The 20,096-nt window shown below is 39.0% G+C and overlaps 1 protein-coding gene and 1 long non-coding RNA gene across 2 annotated transcripts; one reads left to right on the top strand and one right to left on the bottom strand.

Moving 5' to 3' along the window:
* The first annotated feature begins 4,573 nt into the window (after positions 1 to 4,573).
* On the top strand, positions 4,574 to 6,882 carry LOC125232594. The gene is made up of 2 exons (XR_007177766.1): positions 4,574 to 5,018; positions 6,604 to 6,882. It is a non-coding gene; the product is annotated as an uncharacterized LOC125232594 (long non-coding RNA).
* A 375-nt stretch (positions 6,883 to 7,257) lies between these two features.
* LOC125232671 lies at positions 7,258 to 18,966 on the bottom strand. The gene is made up of 8 exons (XM_048138424.1): positions 18,843 to 18,966; positions 17,856 to 17,911; positions 16,692 to 16,751; positions 13,340 to 13,391; positions 12,295 to 12,447; positions 10,133 to 10,320; positions 8,854 to 8,988; positions 7,258 to 7,265 (listed from the first exon to the last, which is right to left on the bottom strand). Exons 2-8 carry the CDS (start codon positions 17,908 to 17,910, stop codon positions 7,258 to 7,260), a joined length of 651 nt encoding a protein of 216 aa, XP_047994381.1. The 5' UTR covers position 17,911; positions 18,843 to 18,966.
* Positions 18,967 to 20,096: the final 1,130 nt, after the last annotated feature.

A 20,096-nucleotide genomic window follows, 5' to 3' on the forward strand; every position in this document is an offset into this window, starting at 1 on the left:
CATTGGACACTTTGGAGGCCTTGGTCATTTTTTCTTTGTATATGACATTTCAGTTTATACCATGACAAATCCGAAAGTTTCCGGAAATATACGAAGGATTTTTTTTTTACACTACATCTATAGGTATTCCTTACTACTTAAGCGTAATTCCAACTTAATACTAATACTTACCTATATCTATATTATAACGAGAGAATAAAGTTATACATATCTCCCCACACTCGGGCCCTGAAACATGACATTAATATTCCAGGATTATCTCTCAGACTTCACGTCGCTTTATACGTCAGCGGTCGGGTGATTTACTATTTATTTATAAAGGAAATATCGCACTTTGCAACCGCGCCATTATGCACAGTAAAAAATTTGCAGTAGTTCCATAATAATAAATGCTCGGGTAAGATCGATTTATTCTTTGGAGAGTTGAAAAGATGGCATACGTACCTAGGAACATTATCAGCCATTAACATTATCAACTTGGTTTAAGTTCATTCTAGCGGACGAGATTCATTCTCGTTCATTTTCATCCGCTTAAGCTGCGTTTTCTGAACGAGCATTCGTTCGTCGTTTGCAGATGAAAACACTTGACTTCCATGCATTTATCGGTGCACGAACAAACGAATGCTTGCTCAGAACAACTATTCAGAAGTGAAAACTATTTACGCCGTGGCTTGCGTGGGCGACGGTCGCGCGATGGTCGCGCGACGGCGATGCGACGCATACGAAATGAAACCTTATCTATATGGAAGTATGAGACGCGGCGGCGACGGTCGCGCGATGGTCGCGCGATCGTCGCCCACGCAAGACACGGCGTTAAGGTCAGTGTCGGGAAGTCCGTCTACCCAGAAAGACCGTCTACTGCATATAACGTGTAACGTTCGTGTTGCGTACGGCGCGCATACATACATACCGTGCGGCGTCCATTTGGTAGAAGAGTAACGCTTTAATACTGGACTGACAAAGGCCATGCAAAAAAGCGTACCCCCGAAATGAATGGGCCTTTTAGGCTTAAAACTGCCTGGAAGGCCAAAATCATATTTTCCCCAAATATTTTTGCGTGTTTTATGTTTTATAAGAATAAATATATTTCTTTATTTAAAAATCATGATATCACGTCAATAATACACATTTTGAAAAAAAAAAATTGTAAGCATCATCCGTGTAGTTATTATAGTATTTAATAGGTGGCGCTAAAAAATCGAAGCACGATTACCATGAAGTATGTAAATCCATACTAATATTGTAAATGGGATAGTGTGTGTGTCTGTTTGTTTGTCCGTCTTTTACCGCAAAACGGAGCGACAAATTGACATGATTTTTTAAGTGGAGATAGTTGAAGGGATGGAGAGTGACAGGCTATTTTTTGTCTCTTTCTAACGCGAGTGAAGCCGCGGGCAAAAGCTATATAAATAATCCTTGGCATTGCTATTATAATGTGATGATACTCTACCAGCAAACGCCTATACGAGTTTACCTACTGTTCCACCCACACTGTGTTCTGACAAATGCCAGCGCGTGTAAAACGTAAAACACTTCCCTTTATTGTTATTGTATCCGTTACCAATATGTCAAACAGCCGTGATGATTGATACTCACCCTTTCGATACAATCTGTAAGTTCTGAAATATATGTAGTCGGCACAGAATATAATCATAATTATTGTAACAGCCAAAGCACATCTTTATTTATTATCATTCTCCAGAAAAAAAATAGAAAACAATACAAAAATATGAACACGTAAAAAAAAAATTATTTTTAGGATTTGGAATTTTTTATGTGATTTCCACTCAGAATCGCGAGCTCTTTCAATGATAATAGGAGAAAAAAAGTATCCCAAGGTTTTTTCCCACCCGTTACCATTTTTTCATACATTTTGTAAATAAGATAAATCGTTAAAATAAATCGCGTAAAAAAATACCCATGTTACAAAAAAAGTTATTGTATCCGTTACCAATATGTCAAACAGCCGTGATGATTGACGATACAATCTGTAAGTTCTGAAATATATGTAGTCGGCACAGAATATAATAATACTGTAACAGCCAAAGCACATCCTTATTTAATATCATTCTCCAGAAAAAAGAATAGAAAACAATACAATAATATGAACACGTTAAAAACATATTCAAAGTTGTCCACCCCAGTTTTTTTTTGGATTTTGAGTTTTTTATGTGATTTCCACTCAGAATCGCGAGCTCTTTCAATGCTAAAGACTGTATCGTTAAGTATGAGGACAACTTTGAGTAGCCGTATTTATTTGCTATTATATTTTTTTCTTAAAACAAGACATAGGCTTAATAAGGCACATAATAAGGTTCACATTTTGTCCTAGAAACTCGACGTAAAGCAAGTGGTTTAGACAGTATTGACTTAATCCTCCCGAGTAACAATTACGATTCCGGACAAATGCTACTAGAAAATTCACAAAGTGCGTAAAAAACGATACGATTGCGAAAAAAAATTGTACTGTGTGAACCTCAACGACATATGATCCACAAAGCAGAATATCTGGACATAGTCTAGCCATAGTTATTTTTAAGAAATAAAGTTCAGGATCTGTGTATGGCGGCCATTCAGAGAATGTGGCATGGTGCTTCCTCTAACTCCGACTTTGATGTCGAATTTAACTATCATACACTGTTTATATCTATTTGGTTTAGGCACTGTTCAAACACCGTGAATGTCAATTAGACTTTGGCCTATGGCTAATTTTTTTATCTGTTTCTCTCATCCTGCTTGCATCAAAAATTTACGACAATCTGGAACGTTGCTCAAAATAGCGTTTTTTTTAATTATATAAATTCACCGCATTTATTCTGCAAGTACCCAATTGAAAAACCATGAAGAGGACTCTTAAAGAATATATTTTGGCAGCATATTAACCTTTGTTTGTTGAAATCGTGCAAACAGTCATTGAAATATTCTCAAATTAAGCCAGATAGGGGTTGTCCGAAATTTATTTGCTAGACCTTAATGAAAGTACCATAAAGTCTCTAAAATAAAATAAAAATTAGACCTTCTTATATCAAATAGTGCTTACCAATACCTTCAGATCATACTCTCGGAACATAATAATATAAAATTATGCACATGTCAACATTTAGACGAGGTTTGTTTTGTCCTTATACTTATCGATACAGTCCTTAATAGGAGAAAAAAGTACCCCAAGGTTTTTTTTCTCATTCCGTTACCATTTTTTCATACATTTTGTATGACGGTAACGGAATGGAAGGTCTGAAAAATGTTGGGACATTTTTTTTTTTCTCCTATCAGGATCGAAAGACCTCGCGATTCTGAGTATAAATCGCGTAAAAATACCCATGTTACAAAAAAGTGGGGTGGACAACTTTGAAAAAAATGTTCCATACGAGTATGAACACATTAGAATTTACGCCACCCTAAAGCGTTTAAGAATTGAGGGAAGGCATGGATAAATTTGCACACATCCAGCAGGCCTCCGTGGCGCAGTTGGGAGCGCGGCTGGCTCCGACAAAGCCAGAGGACGCAGGTTCGAGTCCTGCTAAAGGTGTACATTTTTTCCATTTTTCCTATCATTTAAAATAAATAAATAAATGCTACAAAATTAATACTATCGGAAAATCAGAACATATTTCCTAAGAATATGAAATGTAGTAAATTATACAACTTAAAGGCAGTGTTAAGTACCTAATGAAGAAAAATTGCTGAACGTGACACTTGAAAATAAAACCGAATTACGCAAATACGCATACAATGTTCGAAAAATATTATTTTCTCGTAAAATAATGAAAAATATATTAAAACTATTATTTTCGGATATTGCATCGTCAATCAATGTCTATTCTATTCTATCACACAAGAAAACATATTAAGTATTAATAAATAACGCAATGTCTGAAATGGAACATCTGCCTCTAGTATGTTCCGTTTCATATTTAAGTAATATTTTTTGTCCCGTATTTGATCTCATCATATTTAATAGACACTGATTGTTATTTATAGAATGGCAAATCGTTTCTCTACTTTTAAATCCTTAAAATGTCAGACTTCAGATAACCGACTGATAAATAAAATACACCGTGTTTTTTTGTTTTCCATTAAATTCGACATGTCGTTAGGTTCGTTATCAGGAACCAGCATGTATATCACTTTTAGTTGAATTCGCAATTTTTCATCGTTTTCATACATAATAAATGAATTAATTCGTGTGAGAGACCCTTAAAACTAATATTCAAGTTAGTGTCAATCATAGATGTCATATATACCATAGATCAAGCAAATGTATCTACTTAGCGTGTCAAATGAACTCAGTGAAATCCACTGAGTTGTCCGTCTTTGATCGCAGCTTGCAGCTTTCGGGCGTAAATTTTTGTAAGTTGAAGTCAATATAAACATTAAAAATGCCTCGTTACGTGATATTTAATTGATACAACACAAAAATTATGAACACTCAAGGGCCTGAGACATAACTATTTAAAATCACAGGCAAGTAACAACTACAGTACAAAATCTGACACGCTCGGCCGCCATACAAATAGATGAACTTTTTTCTTCTACGTAAATCTAATTCTGTGGTGTCAATTGATGGTGTAACGTAATACGTTACATTCTTAAAAAATAAACATTTAAAACTACTAAATTACCTAACTAAAAATACTACACTACTAATAAACTATATTACATATTAAAATATACAACAATAATGTCTTAAAACTACGTATTTACAAGTATAAAATCATCATCACGCTGATTGATTTAAATATGTCGCGCCGCGGTAAACATTCACTCCCAATAATGTTCACATTCGCGAGTGCATGAATGAATGCACGGGTCGAGGCGCTGTGTCATTGCGCCCATCACTCACTCGTCCATTTTATCTTTGGAGTTGAGTGGAACGCACGTCGTTAATTATCGATCTCTGCTACGGATCAGATACCAATCGAAATTCGTAATCGAATTTAACTGCGTCCCTACGTGTTCCTCAACTTATTAAATTACTGTGGTGTTTTAATTATGTGTAATAGTGTACCCCGAATTGGGTAAGTGGATATATTTTATTTGCTAGCTGCCTAGAATATCGTAGTGCTATTTTATTGCTTTGGAATTTTATCATGCACATTGAAATAGTAACTATTCCATAGCCACTATTTAAATATGCATAGGTACTCATTTAACTAAAGAAGTAATCTTCCTAATTATATATTTGCTCATAGTCATTGTGACCTTTTGTCAACCAACCCTCCATTTTGTGATAAAAATAATAATTGCATTTTAATTTCTCATTTTCTTAATTTACATTTGTAGGGTGGTTGGAATAAGACGCCAAGTAGGAACCAGTTGTTTATTGGTTTAACTTCCAATATTACAAATAATCATCATACAAGTGGAGTACCTAGCTAAACATGAGTTGAAGGTCCTCAGGGACGACCACTGCAAGACCAAAGGCCAACCGATTATGAAGCTTATGGGCGGTCCGTGTAGACGGTCTCGACCCGTGCTTCATTTGTTGGTTGGACTTGGGGCATAGCAGAGGCCGTCTCCCAAGCTAGACCACTAGCTAACAACTGAATGACTGATCGGCGGCCGCGCGGCGCCTTTTATTACGGTTTCCGCGCCGCCCGCGCTCTCCGCGCCGCTCGGAGTTCTTCACGCGCGCTCGGGTCGATCGGTCCGCTGATCGTGACAGGTAGTGATGTCCGAGCGAGAAAGTATTCGGATCCGCGCGCTCGCGCGTGATGTTATTTTGTCTCGCTACATTCTCCCCCTCTGGTACTCTTCGACGTCCCGTGAGAGTACCAGGAATAACAGGATCTGTGTTGTCTCTCCCTCTGGTACGTATGCAGACGAGAGAGTATCAAAACGTGTGTAGATCGGTTTATACTCCAGTTCCATGGAGTTGACGAAACACTGTACTGCTCTGCTTGTGAGGGTTTGTGAGAACCCTCCCCTGGAGTGAAGCTGGTCCAGTAGTGTTCAACAGCATTGATAACTAAACAACTTCCTTTGCACGTGATACGTTGCTTGCATCCTTATTTCTATTCCAGAAAATATTGTAGGGTAGGTGCAACTTCTTCTTTGACATTGAGGGTAGTTGTCATTCATGGGCCCCACTTGGGCGCAACTTAAGATCGGGGGCGGTACGCATCGGCATTCTCATCCCCTTGCTCTGTCCACTCACGGCTAACCGAATATGAACTTATGGGCGGTCCGTGTAGACGGTCTCGACCCGTGCTCATTTGTTGGTTAGGCTTGAGGCATAGCATAGGCCGTCTCTCAAGCTTCACCGCTAACGAGTGAATGACTGATCGGCGGCCGCGCGGCGCCTTTTATTACGGTTTCCGCGCCGCCCGCGCTCTCCGCGCCGCTCGGAGTTCTTCACGCGCGCTCGGGTCGATCGGTCCGCTGATCGTGACAGGTAGTGATGTCCGAGCGAGAAAGTATTCGGATCCGCGCGCTCGCGCGTGATGTTATTTTGTCTCGCTACACATTGCCTTTTTGTAATCTCCGTATCTGAATTGTGAATTTCCACGGCAACACAACTACTCTAGTGCTTTCCCTCTTGCCGTTGGTGTTCACAAAGGCTTATAAACCGTTTCTAACGCTTGGTATGATGGCGCGTTCCAGGGTCCCAAGTCCAGAGTGACTTCTTTTGGCTTCCTGCTTGCCGCCCGCCTGCCGTATTGCTTCTGGCCGCTTTCCCCGACTCAGCGCCACGCAGATTCTAGCAGCGCTGAACTCAGCGCCGATCAGAAAAACGGCGCCTACCACCTCGGCATCGTCAGGGGAGTACTGTGGCTACAATCGACTAGCGGAATCCGATCTTGACTAGTAATTTTTTACGAACCACGACTTTTACCCATCTTACCGGCTGAGCTTCATGGGAATAAATATTGTCTTACCGTTCTTCTGACTCCTCATTTAAATTTCCTCATACCTAACGAGACGATAGGAGTTAGAACGCTAGAGAACGCGACAATGGCACATGTCAAAACAAGTAACATTGGAAAGTGGTAAAGGCTGTCACACGTGTTCAGTAATTATTTTAATTTTTTTTAATAACTATAACGGTTACGGTTATCCGTAAGAGTTAAGACGCTAGTTTCTTAGAGAAATTAATTGTATTTGGTCTAAAGAACCTTAAAGTCAAACGGAATTCAATAAAAACAGGGTGTTTATTCAGAAGACAAAAGAATAGGTTTTATATATTTTTATTATTTTACGTCCAAAAATGAATTATTCTTCAAAAATATTGCACGAAAGTTTACTGCGCGCACGACCCTACGTAGCTAAAGAATAAAAAAAATGGTATAATTAGTGAGTGGTGTGATTTGGCCAGCTTTTCTTCCCGTGGGTGTCGTAGAAGTCGACTATGGGATACGGGTTAAAAGAGGAAGCACACTCAAAGGTTATGACAGATGGGCAGTCCATTGCGCAGATAAAGAATTTCATGCGTGAGAGAAGAAGATGATATTTTTGTCTCTCTCTCAAATATGAATGACAGTGACATGCCTAGGCACTTGCACAGGCGCCGCCTGGCGGGATAAAATGTCAGTGTGCCTCCTCATTGAGGCGTTGGCGAGAGGCTGGCAATCTGTCACTGCAATGTCAGAGTTTCGTTTTCTTTCAACCCTTTATTTGCCAAGAGTGGCACTGACACTTGAGTAGTTTCATGTGCTTTGCCATGTATAGAAAATATACACGTATAACTCCAACATGGCCAGAATATTTTTGTTTGTAATCTTTATTGCTAAAAACACACATTTACAAAATACTTTTGAGATTCATCGTAATTTAATAGCGAAATTTAATTTTCAAAAAGTGGCTTTTTTAAATTCCCCACAAATTCTCAAAAAGCCACGTGACGTCATGTTACGCTTGACATCTGTAAGTGGGAGCAGGAAAGAGTTATTCTTTTCTCGCTCCCACTCGTGTGTACGGCCAGACGTGTGACGTCAGATTTCCCTCGATCGAGGCACAGTATAAAGCAGTAATAACTCTTCTAACAAACTTCACTCCGCGCGGTGTGTCGAAAACTACTCTCCATATGCACCGAATACATGCGAAACTGGTAAGTATTGGGCTGGACAGTCGGGGCCGCGTTCGCGCGCTGTGTTGACGTGTTGAGTTCGGGAGAAAATGACGTCAGCACCGAAGACATATTTTCGTTACTGTAGTGTTTATGGGTGTATGGAGAACAGTTCTCAAAATGCGGAAATGTCAGAATGTTCTTTAGAATTCCTAGACACCCAGAAAAGTAAGTGGTTGTTATATTTTTGCAGTGTTAGGTACATTATTGCTTACGTAAATGGCGTAAAAGTGAGATTTAAAGCTAGAATGACACATTAAAATCAATAAGGATTTATCTGTAACGACATTTAGGTAGATGCTGCGATCTATCTAGCTCGAAAGTTTGGTACCTACTTAAATATTGTGCAAACATCTATTCAAACCTTTTATGTAAATACGATTTCGTCAGTATTTAAGAAACAAACACGTACTTGAATCTTTATTAGATAAAAAGGTAGAAAGAGCGTTGGTACTAGCATAGCGCCATACACAGTTACTATACGAGTAGGACAGTAGCACAGGTACAACCCTGCGTGACCTTGCGCAGTAGTAACGACCGCGTCGCCGCTGCCGGAGATTAACTACTGATTTATCCTTATACTGTGATCGAGGGCGCCAAAATGGTTTTAACTATTTTTTTTCTAGTTTCTTATTTTATATTTTGGATGTGTTACATATATTTTTAACAATTTACTAACTAGTAGAATCGTTTAAAAAAATCATGCATATTCCCTATTATGGAATGCAGGCCCGAGTGCATGTATGTATGGTATACTTATAGTATTATTAGATTGATACGGTACCTACTTGTCAGATTGGAAATGGTTTGATTGTATTGTTCCATGACTTTTTTTTTTCGGTCGACGACAACTTTATCATTGTCTAAATTCAACACAACTTCTTCGTCGTCCAAACATTCGCCGAAATGAATAAAGACCCAAACTGGAAATCATAGTTAAAATAATAAATTGCGGGTTTTCAAATTAAAGGAAAAATTCACGCCTCCGGCAGGACTCGAACCTGGGACCTACTGCATTTCCGGTGCAACCGCTATGACTAACTTAGTCGCGGCAGGCCCGGATTTAGGCGGGATCCGGGCGCCAAGTCCAAGGGGGCGCCAAATTCGAACTTCGTCAAATCCAAAGGGCGCCACATAAGACATTTCTGAGCTTTTAAAAATATTAAATAAAATAATTTTCACCACACCAACTGGTAAAGTACTATCTACTAAACTATCTTTGCTATTCGAAAACAGATGGAAAAATTGCATTTTATCCACAAGAGCGCAAAGTAATTTGATACAAATTTTAACTTGATGCGTCAAGGGGACTGGTAATGTATAAATGACGATTTTGAATTATAAATATTGAATAAATTGATGGATTTGATTTTGTTTGATGTTTCAAAGTCAGTATTTTGTTCGTCTTGGTGTGGTGAAAAATTTTGCGTTTCACTCGGTGGCAAAATTTGTTTAACTTTCGTGTCTTAAAACCCTCGCATCGCTCAAGATTCCACTTTTTGAACCACTCGGTACGCTCGCGGTTCAATATTGGATTCGCTTGCTCTTGTATCAATAAATATTGGCACGCGGTAAAACAACAACTTTGGCCCCTTGTAAAACAAATAACTATTGATTTGTTCCCTACCTATTTTAATTAAAATGTTGGCTATTGGGTCGACACGTTCGGTTTTCGTCACGTTCCTAAATTTTTCCGATTCTGCTTCCGTCAGCCATTCTTCATTCGTCAACTTAGTCTGCAGTCATTATCGTCTTTGTCAATAATGAGTTGTTGGCCTTTTTCTTATTCGTCATTTCGTATTTGGTCATACTCTGTTGGTACCGACCAAAGACTACGAAAAAACATGAAAAACATAGATTTTAACTGCGAACATTCCGAAAGAAGATTATGACGAGTAAAGAACGAGACGGATTAAGATAAAGATGAACAACGAAATTGACTGTAGTTAAGAAAGACTATCGACGATCGTGACGAATAAAGAATGGCTGACGAAAGCAGAATCAGACTTTAATAACGTGACGAAAAATGAAAGTGTCTACCCAAAAGTATATCAAAATGTTACTTACTCATATCGTTCCAACCTTTAGCTCTCTCCTCTAAAAGGCATTGAGCTTGTAGAAAATGGCAATAGGTCTGGAACGTATTAAAATGTATTTTCATTTTATCGCTCGGGAAGGGTGATGCTGGGCCATTGTTCTCAACAATTCCTCTGTCGTCTATAAATGGCGCTTTGTGCGCGCATACTCGACCCATGCTGAAATAGCGAAAAACATCCAAAAACACATGTTAATAATAAAACTACCGTGAGACTGACAATTGTGCCGAAAGTGAGGGTAGTTTCGCACCGCCCCTGCCGCCACCGACCCCCGCGCCGAGTCAACGGTCGCAGCAAGCTGCGGCCTGCGGTCTGCGTCGGGATACCATCGCCATCGCACGTGCTCAATGGAAATTCCAAACCAGTCGAGCGATCTCCGACAATTTTACGTGAGTTACCCGATTTTACATGTTTAAACCTGCATGTGCAATACTGCAGGAAACCATTCAAATGTTTAAATATTGGTATGGAAACCAGGTCAACAGCGTAAGATGGGCAAATGCGCTGTCTGATGAGTACAGGTTGGAGTGCGGAGTGAGACAGGGAGGATTGACCTCACCTACGCTATTTAACCTGTATATCAACGAATTAATCGAGGCGCTCAGTAGAACTCATGTCGGCTGTCATGTGGATGGAGTTTGTCTCAATAACCTGAGTTATGCAGACGATATGGTGCTGCTGAGCGCGTCGGTATGTGGGCTGCGCAAGCTGTTAAATATCTGCGAAACGTAGGTATGTAACAAATCACGGCCTTAAATATAATGTTGCCAAAAGCCAGTTCATGGTGTTTGAGTGCGGTAGCAAGAAGACAGTGGATGTTCCTACTATCTGCCTCAATGGTACCCCTATAGAGAGAGTGGACCATTTTAAGTACTTAGGCCATGTGATTGCATCCAACCTCAAAGACGACATGGACATGGAGCGAGAACGAAGGGCCCTGTCTGTCCGGGTGAATATGATCGCCCGCAGATTTGCTAGGTGCTCTAAAGAGGTGAGGGTCACATTGTTTAGAGCGTTTTGCACTTCCCTCTATACCTGCAATTTGTGGGCGTCGTATACGCAACGGGCATACAGGGCTCTTAAGGTCCAGTACAATAATGCGTTTCGGGTGTTGATGGGGCTGCCTCGTTTCTGTAGCGCATCGGGGATGTTCGCAGCGGCGCGCGTAGACTGTTTCTACACAACCATGCGTGCGCGTGCAGCATCCCTGGTGCGCAGGGTACGCGTCAGCCCCAACAGCATCCTACAAATGATAGCGGGCAGGGTTGACTGTCCCTATTTAGCGCACTGCGAGGGATTGCATTCCCCAATGAGTGTTGTGTTGTTTTAAATTTAATATTGTATGCACTAACCCCTTAGTTTTAAGTCCTACTAATAACATATGTGTCCATGGTTGCACGAAATAAAAATATTCATTCATTCATTTATTCATTCATTCAATACTTGAGGAGTTCTCTCAGTTATACCGGGTGGGCCCTGTAACAAAACTGTCCCTCCGCGTGGAAGAAGTGGATTAACTCCGTACCATAACCTTAAAAACATTCTGTCAAGTGACTGTCACGATTTTGCGTTTAGTTACTTCCATTCAGCCGGAGCGTTCCCGGGAGGAAATTCCTATGAAACCGAATGGAGCGTGACTTTATGTTGCAAGGTGTGTGGGTGAGCGCTTCGATGGCGTGCGGCGCGATGATGAAAAGTGGCCGTTGGCATCATGTCAGTTCTTCAGAACACAACCCATTGTACAGGCGATAGAACACAAGGAGGCGAACATAAAGTCATGAAATACGGATCATTTCAAGAGTTTTACTTCAAAAAACCGCCAAGAGCGTATCGCTGGCGGGCCACGCTCAGTGTAGGGCTCCGTAATTTCCCGTATTTTTTCCAAAAACTGTTCAACCTATCAAGATCAAAATAATTTTCCTAGAAAGTTGTTATAATGTTCTACTTTTGTGATTTTTTTTTCATATTTTTTAAACATATGGTTCAAACATTGTTACATTTTTGACATATTCCTGGCATCACTATAGCATTTTTTTCAAAATTCGAGCAGGCAACACTGAGCGTTAAACGGTTAACGCTGTCAGTTCGAAGTAGCACTAGTTTCATTTAAAAAAAGAATTGTTCCGTACATACTCGCGGTACTCGATGGGGCAAGGCTTGCGGCACACGAGTATTCTGGTTCTAGTGGAAGTCGTACTAGACGGTCTCGTGGTAGAGGTACCAAAGATCCAGTGGCCGTCAGTCCAGTACGCGTCATACCCAGGGTTTGGGTTATAATATGTCGCCCTACGGAAATAAAGTTTTTATTAGTATACATTACGATACAAGTGCGTAAAAAAGTTCGAAACGAGTGGCGATAAATTAAAACACGACCGAAGGGGGTGTTTTAAATAGACGCCACGAATTTCCTTTTCGCACGTGTATCGTACGACGTTTTTCAGTACAGATGGCCCTTCGAAGTTTCGACCTGGCATATAATGAATCACTTCTCGCACTAGTGCGTAAAAAAAACACCCTATGTACTGAAAACAGGTCACAGGTCGAAACTTCGGAGGGCCATCTGTACTGAAAAACGTCGTACGATACACGTGCGAAAAGGATATTCGTAATTCGTGTCGTAATTTATCGCCACTCGTTCCGAACTTCCTTTTTTACGCACTTGTATCGTAATGTACTATTATTATTCACCACGCCAATTTTTCTAAAGTTTTACTTGTAATTTTTTTTTGTTAATAGTGTCAAAATCTGCAAATAAATTAAATATAAGGGGCATTTGTGTTAAATTGGATTTTGTAAAACAAAATCAGTAATCGATGGAATCCATTATAATAAAAACCTTAGGCGGTTTGGCGAATTATTTTTTAGATTTTGGAAACAAAAAAAAGAACAACAAATTTTATTTTTAACCCCCGACGCAAAAACGACGGGGTGTTATAAGTTTGACGTGTCTGTCTGTCTGTCTGTCTGTCTGTCTGTCTGTCTGTCTGTTTGTCTGTGTGTGTGTCTGTCTGTGGCACCGTAGCTCCCGAACGGGTGAACCGATTTCGAATTAGTTTTTTTTGTTTGAAAGCTGAGTTAGTCGGGAGTGTTCTTAGCCATGTTTCATGAAAATCGGTCCACTATGTCGCGGTCGGGGGTTTTTTCAAAATTTTAATTTTGTGGTTAGGTTATTACTTACGTTGACGGGGTGGACGAAGGTGTTATTGAAGATCTGTTCAAAGGTTTTCGTCCTAAAATAAATAAATATATTTTACATAATGTATTTCACGAATGTTTAACGTCTAATAGAATACATAATTGATGTGTATCCAATATTATAATAATAATAATAATAATAAAGCCATTTATTTCCAATAGAATATAAATTTATACATGCATGATTTTATACGAAATTGAATATTAATTACTAATCACATTTTGAATAAATATCTTAAACTAACATACTTATCTATTATTATCTACAAATTATCATCTATATAATTAAAAAATAGATACAAGTTGTCAAATAATTATAAAATGTCATTATTATTATATTCAGATTATTCCATTATTGATTATTATGTTATTAAATTCTATTGGCTGTCCATTTATGGACATAGGCCTCCTCCATACTATGCCATGTTTGTATCCAATATTATTAAATTAAAACGGGACTTAATCGCGTAAAACTTACGTTTCATATTTAACCCGACGTTTCGGACATGACATTACGTCCGTGGTCACGGGTAGACTGTGAAACGTTAGGTTCTTTACTAGTTAAATAAATAAAACAATCTTTTCAAAAATAAAAATTATAATACAAAAAAATTACTTTTTTAAAAAAAAATACAAATGTAGGGTAGGCAGCCGAAAAGATTAAAAAATAGATCTCAGGAGTAAGTCCGAACAATTTAGATCGAGCTCGCATTCACTTGAAGACGCTTTAGAACGAGTGGCACTTCCCTGACTATCGCTCGGTGAAGCAGCGGACGGCGCGCATGGCAAGGTGTGACGTCACTTCTTCCCGGTGTTCAGGGTGCGGCAGAGCAGTAGGTGGTCTCCGGAGCCAGTGTTGGGTGGTAGGTGGTAGGTCCCCTGGAATTCGTTATTATTGGACGTTTAGTGAAATATCCGATTTTGCGTTACTGCCTGCGACATTCTGCCTTATGAAGTAAAAGCGCCAAGTGGGAAGTGCAGAAAGCAGGAAGGCACGCTCAAAGCATTAAATAGTGATCAGAGATGTGGTGGTAGCATACAAAATCAGCTTTGTTATATGGGTATGCACTTATGCAGTTTTATTGTTTTTCTCTAAATCTACATGACATGGAATGTACATTTAAAACTCATTCTGTTAAGCAATAGCAACTAAGTGTCGCAATGAATACACTTAAACTAATTAACATTTGCATGAAAATTGCAAATCATGATTTCACTTTTTAGTAAAGTGGGTAGAAATTAATTACGCTAAAGAACAAAGATACCAGTAGCTTACAATTACAGCGCTTAGGCATAATGAAAGGCTACTAATTATATAAAAGGAATAAAGCACTTGCTATTTTAGGAAGGATTAACACAGTGAAGATGAAATAATTACTTACAAGCTATAAAATATAAAATATTTTTTGCAACACTCACCCGAGCGGGGAAAACACTCACACACGAATTAAATTAGGTTCTCATGTTTAAATGAATAGAAAACCCTTCGAACGTCATCGTCCGAGAGTGCCCTTTTTAAAAAAATTAAAATAAGTGGAGCGGGCAACTCGCGTCGCCGCGCCGATCCAAATGGACGAGGTCTATCCGTTAGTCCCCTCCGCGCCCCGCGGTGGCGTTACATACTGGTTGTACGATCTTTAAACGCCTATATCGCCGTGCGTGTGGACTTACGTTTGTCATCAAGTCAACTTCAGTATTCGGTCAGGCGTTATTTCTATTGAAATTTATTAGGTTAAAAAGGAACTTCCTTTACGCCTTCCGTGACAGGACTGATTATTCAAGAAGCGTTAAAACACTAACGTTACAACTGGCTGGGAGTTGTATCGACATCTTCTAGCTGTACGAGTTTTTCGAACTACCCGCACATGATTGTCATCAGTCACTTTTACGCTAGGGTTGCCACTCTGCCTACATAAGTACAACACTCACGACATCCGATGGTATGGGACGGAAAGTTTTCTCACGTTTACACTTGCTAATCACTGGATTCCATGAAGATGAAATCCCCTGCCCTTCATTTTGATTGAAATTACGATTTTTCCTGATTTCAATCGCTTCACGTACCTTCCTGCTATAGTAACCTAAAGACGTTCAGTTGAAAGGACTTTGGGATTATGCAGTTCAGTCCAGTGGTTTGGTCCTGACTCTAGCAAATTCTACGCGATAAAGTCCCGTTTTAATTTAATAATATGTGTATCCAATAATTCAATATTACACTATCCCATTCTCATTATTCAACATTACAATACATTGTCTCAAACTCTCCCTCAAATGCTCAAAGATCAACTGGAAGAGATCCCTTAAAGGGATAAGTTCGCTTTTGTACTGCATTTTTTTTTAAATTACGTGTTGTACTTACGTCTTACTTACATTATTACTTCGCAATGCCTCTTTTTTGCTTAATTTTAGTTCATTATTTAAAATCATTTATTAGAAAATTATTTAAAATTTTCATACATTAACTAAGATTTTTGATTTCCCTAAGATTGCGGTCAACCTTGAGTCTGGACTTTTCAGTTTCAGTTTGAGACCATGGGCAGTTGGACACCATAGGATGCATATAATACAGGGTGACTGCTCGATCTTATTCCTTCAAAACTTTATTTACTTATAAGTTTTACAATCAAATTAAACAATACATATGAATATACACAAAAAAAAAAATGACGCTATAACTAAATATAAAAAATCTCACCTAGAGAACCGACCTCTGGAAGTGAACCCAGGATGCTGGCGGCGTTGCCCCTTTGCACCGCTAGACTTAATTTTTGGGCAAAGAAAGACCCTGCCCTGTAGTCCCCCGAGACACCTATTAGTCTGACCGACACTTCTTTTATAAAATTTTTAGTGTCGGTCGACCACGGGCCCAGCGTTTCGATGGCAAGCGCCGCAAATTCGTAGCGATTTGTTAAAAACGCATATTTGCGCCGTTTCAACAACTGGGCCTGTTCTGCGGCAGTCCCGGGCTTCCGGGCCGATGCTTCAACGTGGGACGGTGCTAGCGTATCGACGCAGGTAGCGTCCCACGCTAAAGACCGGCCAAGGCTCCAAGGCACGAGAGTGCAGCCGTCAGGTCTCTTGCCATCAGTGGCAGATAGGCCTGACGGCTCCAAAGTCGCAGGTAGGGTTCCTTCAAAGGTTTTTCTCTAGAAATAAAACTATGGAAACGGATTCATCGGAGCATTCTGTAAAGTGTTCGAAACATTCGGGATGAAAAGTAATTTTTTACGCGATTTAATCCGTGTCCATAGTTTTATTTCATGACTAACTATCGCGGTAACCAAAGACATTTTTATTCTATAGGGTAATATAATAATTAAATTTAGCTAACTTACTAGGAAACGGTGTCATATATAAGTAAACCGGAGTCCTATCTGCACTCAGGACGACATTATCTGAAATGTAAGATATTTTAAACAAATAAAATTAATATTTTACCGTATGCTTGTTTCCCACCGACGTAGTATAAAAAAAACCAGCCAAGAGCCGTGTCGGGCCACGCTCAGTGTAGGGTTCCGTAGTTTTCCCTATTTTTCTCAAAAACTACTGAACCTATCAAGTTCAAAACAATTTTCCTAGAAAGTCTTTATACAGTTCTACTTTTGTGATTTTTTTCATATCTTTTAAACATATGGTTCAAAATTTAGAGGGGGGAGGACAAACTTTTTTTTTCCTTTATGAGCGATTATTTCCGAAAATATTAATATTATCAAAAAACGATTTTAGGAAAACCTTATTCATTTTTAAATACCTATGCAACAATATCACACGTTGGGGTTGGAATGAAAAATAAAATCAGTCCCCACTTTATATGTAGGGGGGGTACCCTAACAAAACATTTTTTTTTCACTTTTTATTTTACTACTTTGTCGGCATAATTGATATACATATTGGTACCAAATTTCAGGTTTCTAGTGCTAACGGTCACTGAGATTATCCGCGGACGGACGGACGGACGGACGGACGGACGGACGGACGGACGGACGGACAGACAGACATGGCGAAACTATAAGGGTTCCTAGTTATGGTTTAAGAACTTTATTCTCATATAGAATTTACGAAATTCACTTACATGAGAACACAATATTTTTATAAATACTTAAAACTAACGTGCAGACAATGCATAGTAAAAATAACAAACATTTATACTACTGTTCAACAATAGTTATGATTCTAATGAATGTAGGTAGAAATAACTAGTGAACCGACTCAGATAACTTAAAACGCACAAATTATAGTTGGCAACCAGCCTGTTATTCCCAACATTTGCAGAACGCATCTATTCTCCATTTGACATTGTAAGGACTAATATAGAGGCGTCTTTAGTTAGGCAAGATTTATACAGATTTCGGTGTCAAGTTATGCTGGTATCATTTCATTCTTCGCAGCCGACAAAACGTCTTAGGTTTGACTACAGAACCCTAAAAAGATACTGAAAATTCCATAGTAAATTTAAAAAAAATCTATTATTTACTTGTATATTATAAAAAATAACTCACATTTTAGATCAAGTAGCCAGCTGAGAGCCCAATATATCAAAAGAGGGATCTTCATGCTGTAGAAAAATATTCGTCAAATAATATTAATGTTTTTTTTTTCAGAATGAAGGCAAACACGGCTAAAATTCCAAAATCAATGGTTCATCTTTTTATTTCGAGTTTTCACTAGGTAAAATATACTCCTGCCTGTGCCGTGGTGACGGGTTAAGAATTTCACCACCCCCGTTCTGTCCGTGGGTGTCGTAGAAGGCGATTATGGGATATGGGTTAAATTGTGGCGTAGGCGAGAGGCTGGAAACCTGTCACTGCAATGTCACAGTTTCGTTTTCTTTCAACCCCTTGTTTGCCATGAGAGGAAATGAAGCTTTAGTCGTTCCATGTGCTCTGTCTACACCTTTATGCGTGATTGTATGTGCATGTAAAATATACTCTGTGCCATGCGACGCACAGATGAGATTTATAAAAGATACGATAAGGACAACGCACGTGAAAAATATTGAGGAAAAAATCTAAAATGGAGCTTACGCTTTAACATGGTCATTAATTTAAAATTGTAGCAAGTAGTAACATACAAAATTATAATATTTTGTGTAGGTTTCCTTTTGAGTTTCATGCGCCAGGGTCACGCACGAAGTCGGATGGCCGAATGTTTTTTTTTTAGGCGTCATTAAATATTTATACAACATTTTGCAATTCGATAGGTACGATGCAATTGGTAATTTTTGATTATCTTCATGACAACGCTATAGTTCCGAAGTGATTGGGTAGGGCCAATTTTCTCCCCTCTCGATAGGGGTGGGGAAAGAAACAGTCAGTCTTAACATCGCGCGTAACTGCATTTCCACTCTGTCAAAAAGTCGAGTCCGTCGAGTTTTACACTTAGGAAAAGTGCCTTAAATGAGCTCATGGAAACAGTCCAAAGATTTATACGCTATATTTTAACCGACTTCAAAAAAAGGAGGAGGTTCTCAGAATGTTTTTTTTTACCTGGGTTATTATAATCACACAATCTCTATTTTAATCTTGTCATTTCTAATTGGGTACCTATATTTATTCCCAGAAGATCTTTTCAAAGTTGACAAACTATTGTATTCAATTAAAGTGTTTCTATTTTGTTACTACATCACGTCAGGTAATTAAAAGGTTTATAATTTCTCGTTCAGCTTCACGGATTTTAATAGCAAAACATAATTTATATTGACGATCGTTTGAAAACACATGTTGTCGTTCAAAACATTACTTTGAAAGAAGATCATGTCATAAATACAAAATAATTTTATTGAGTATTTCCAAATTTAGTTAACTGTACAATTAAAAAAAACTAGTATCCTAGCAACACCATAACATCCTGTATTTATCTAGAAGTACATTTTAAAAGTTTTAATTAGGTTCCGGAAGCCGAAACGTGTGTGGTGACGGGCTAAGAATTTCCTCACCCACTTTCCTCCCATGGGTATTTTAGAAGTCGACTATTGGATTTAATTAATTATGATGTGGGCGATGGGGTAGCAACTAGCAATCTGTCACTGCGATATTACAATTTCGGTCTCTAAGACATTGCTAAGAGTGGTACTGTAACTTTTGCAGTGCTCTGCCTACTCCTTATCAGAATACTGGCGTGAAATGTATCCGTGGTAAATAACATACATTGAATAAGATGAAACGCTGGAGTGTTTAGTGGGTAGGGCCAAGTCCTTCCCCCCCTCTCGCTGGGGGAGGGGAAAGAAATGGCGTCTCACATATCTTTAAATAAAATAAAAAATAAATATTATAGGACATTCTTACACAGGTTGACTGAGGCCCACGGTAAGCTCAAGAAAGATTGTGTTGTGGGTACTCAGACAACGATATATATATATAATATATAAATACTTATATACATAGAAAACATCCATGACTCAGGAACAAATATCTGTGCTCATCACACAAATAAATGCCCTTACCGGGATTTGAACCCGGGACAGCGGCGTAGCAGGCAGGGTCGCTACCGACTGCGCCAGACCGGTCGTCAACAATCTTTCGTAACTGCATACCCACTCCATCAAAAAAGGGAGTGAAATGTATGTATGTAAATATAAAAATAAAAAATAGATTTTATTACCTTGAAACTTCTCCAGGCAGGCATCTAGATGAAGATACTATTATTATTCTGAGCCTACTGTGTCCCACTGCTGGTCAAAGGCTTCCCTTTTCCATTCTTCTCTGTTTAGTGCCAACCCCCCCCCCCCCCCCCACCGATGT

This window comes from Leguminivora glycinivorella, chromosome 13, assembly GCF_023078275.1.
Source record: "Leguminivora glycinivorella isolate SPB_JAAS2020 chromosome 13, LegGlyc_1.1, whole genome shotgun sequence".
NCBI lineage: Eukaryota > Metazoa > Arthropoda > Insecta > Lepidoptera > Tortricidae > Leguminivora > Leguminivora glycinivorella.

What these genes read in the sequence shown, in the direction of transcription:
- LOC125232671 (XM_048138424.1), bottom strand. Translation starts at nt 17,910, where the DNA reads ATGAAGATCCCTCTTTTGATATATTGGGCTCTCAGCTGGCTACTTGAT. An exon ending in CTGGCTACTTGATCTAAAAT is followed by an intron (nt 16,752 to 17,855) that starts GTGAGTTATTTT and finishes CTTACATTTCAG; the next exon opens with ATAATGTCGTCCTGAGTGCA. An exon ending in ATATATGACACCGTTTCCTA is followed by an intron (nt 13,392 to 16,691) that starts GTAAGTTAGCTA and finishes TATTTATTTTAG; the next exon opens with GACGAAAACCTTTGAACAGA.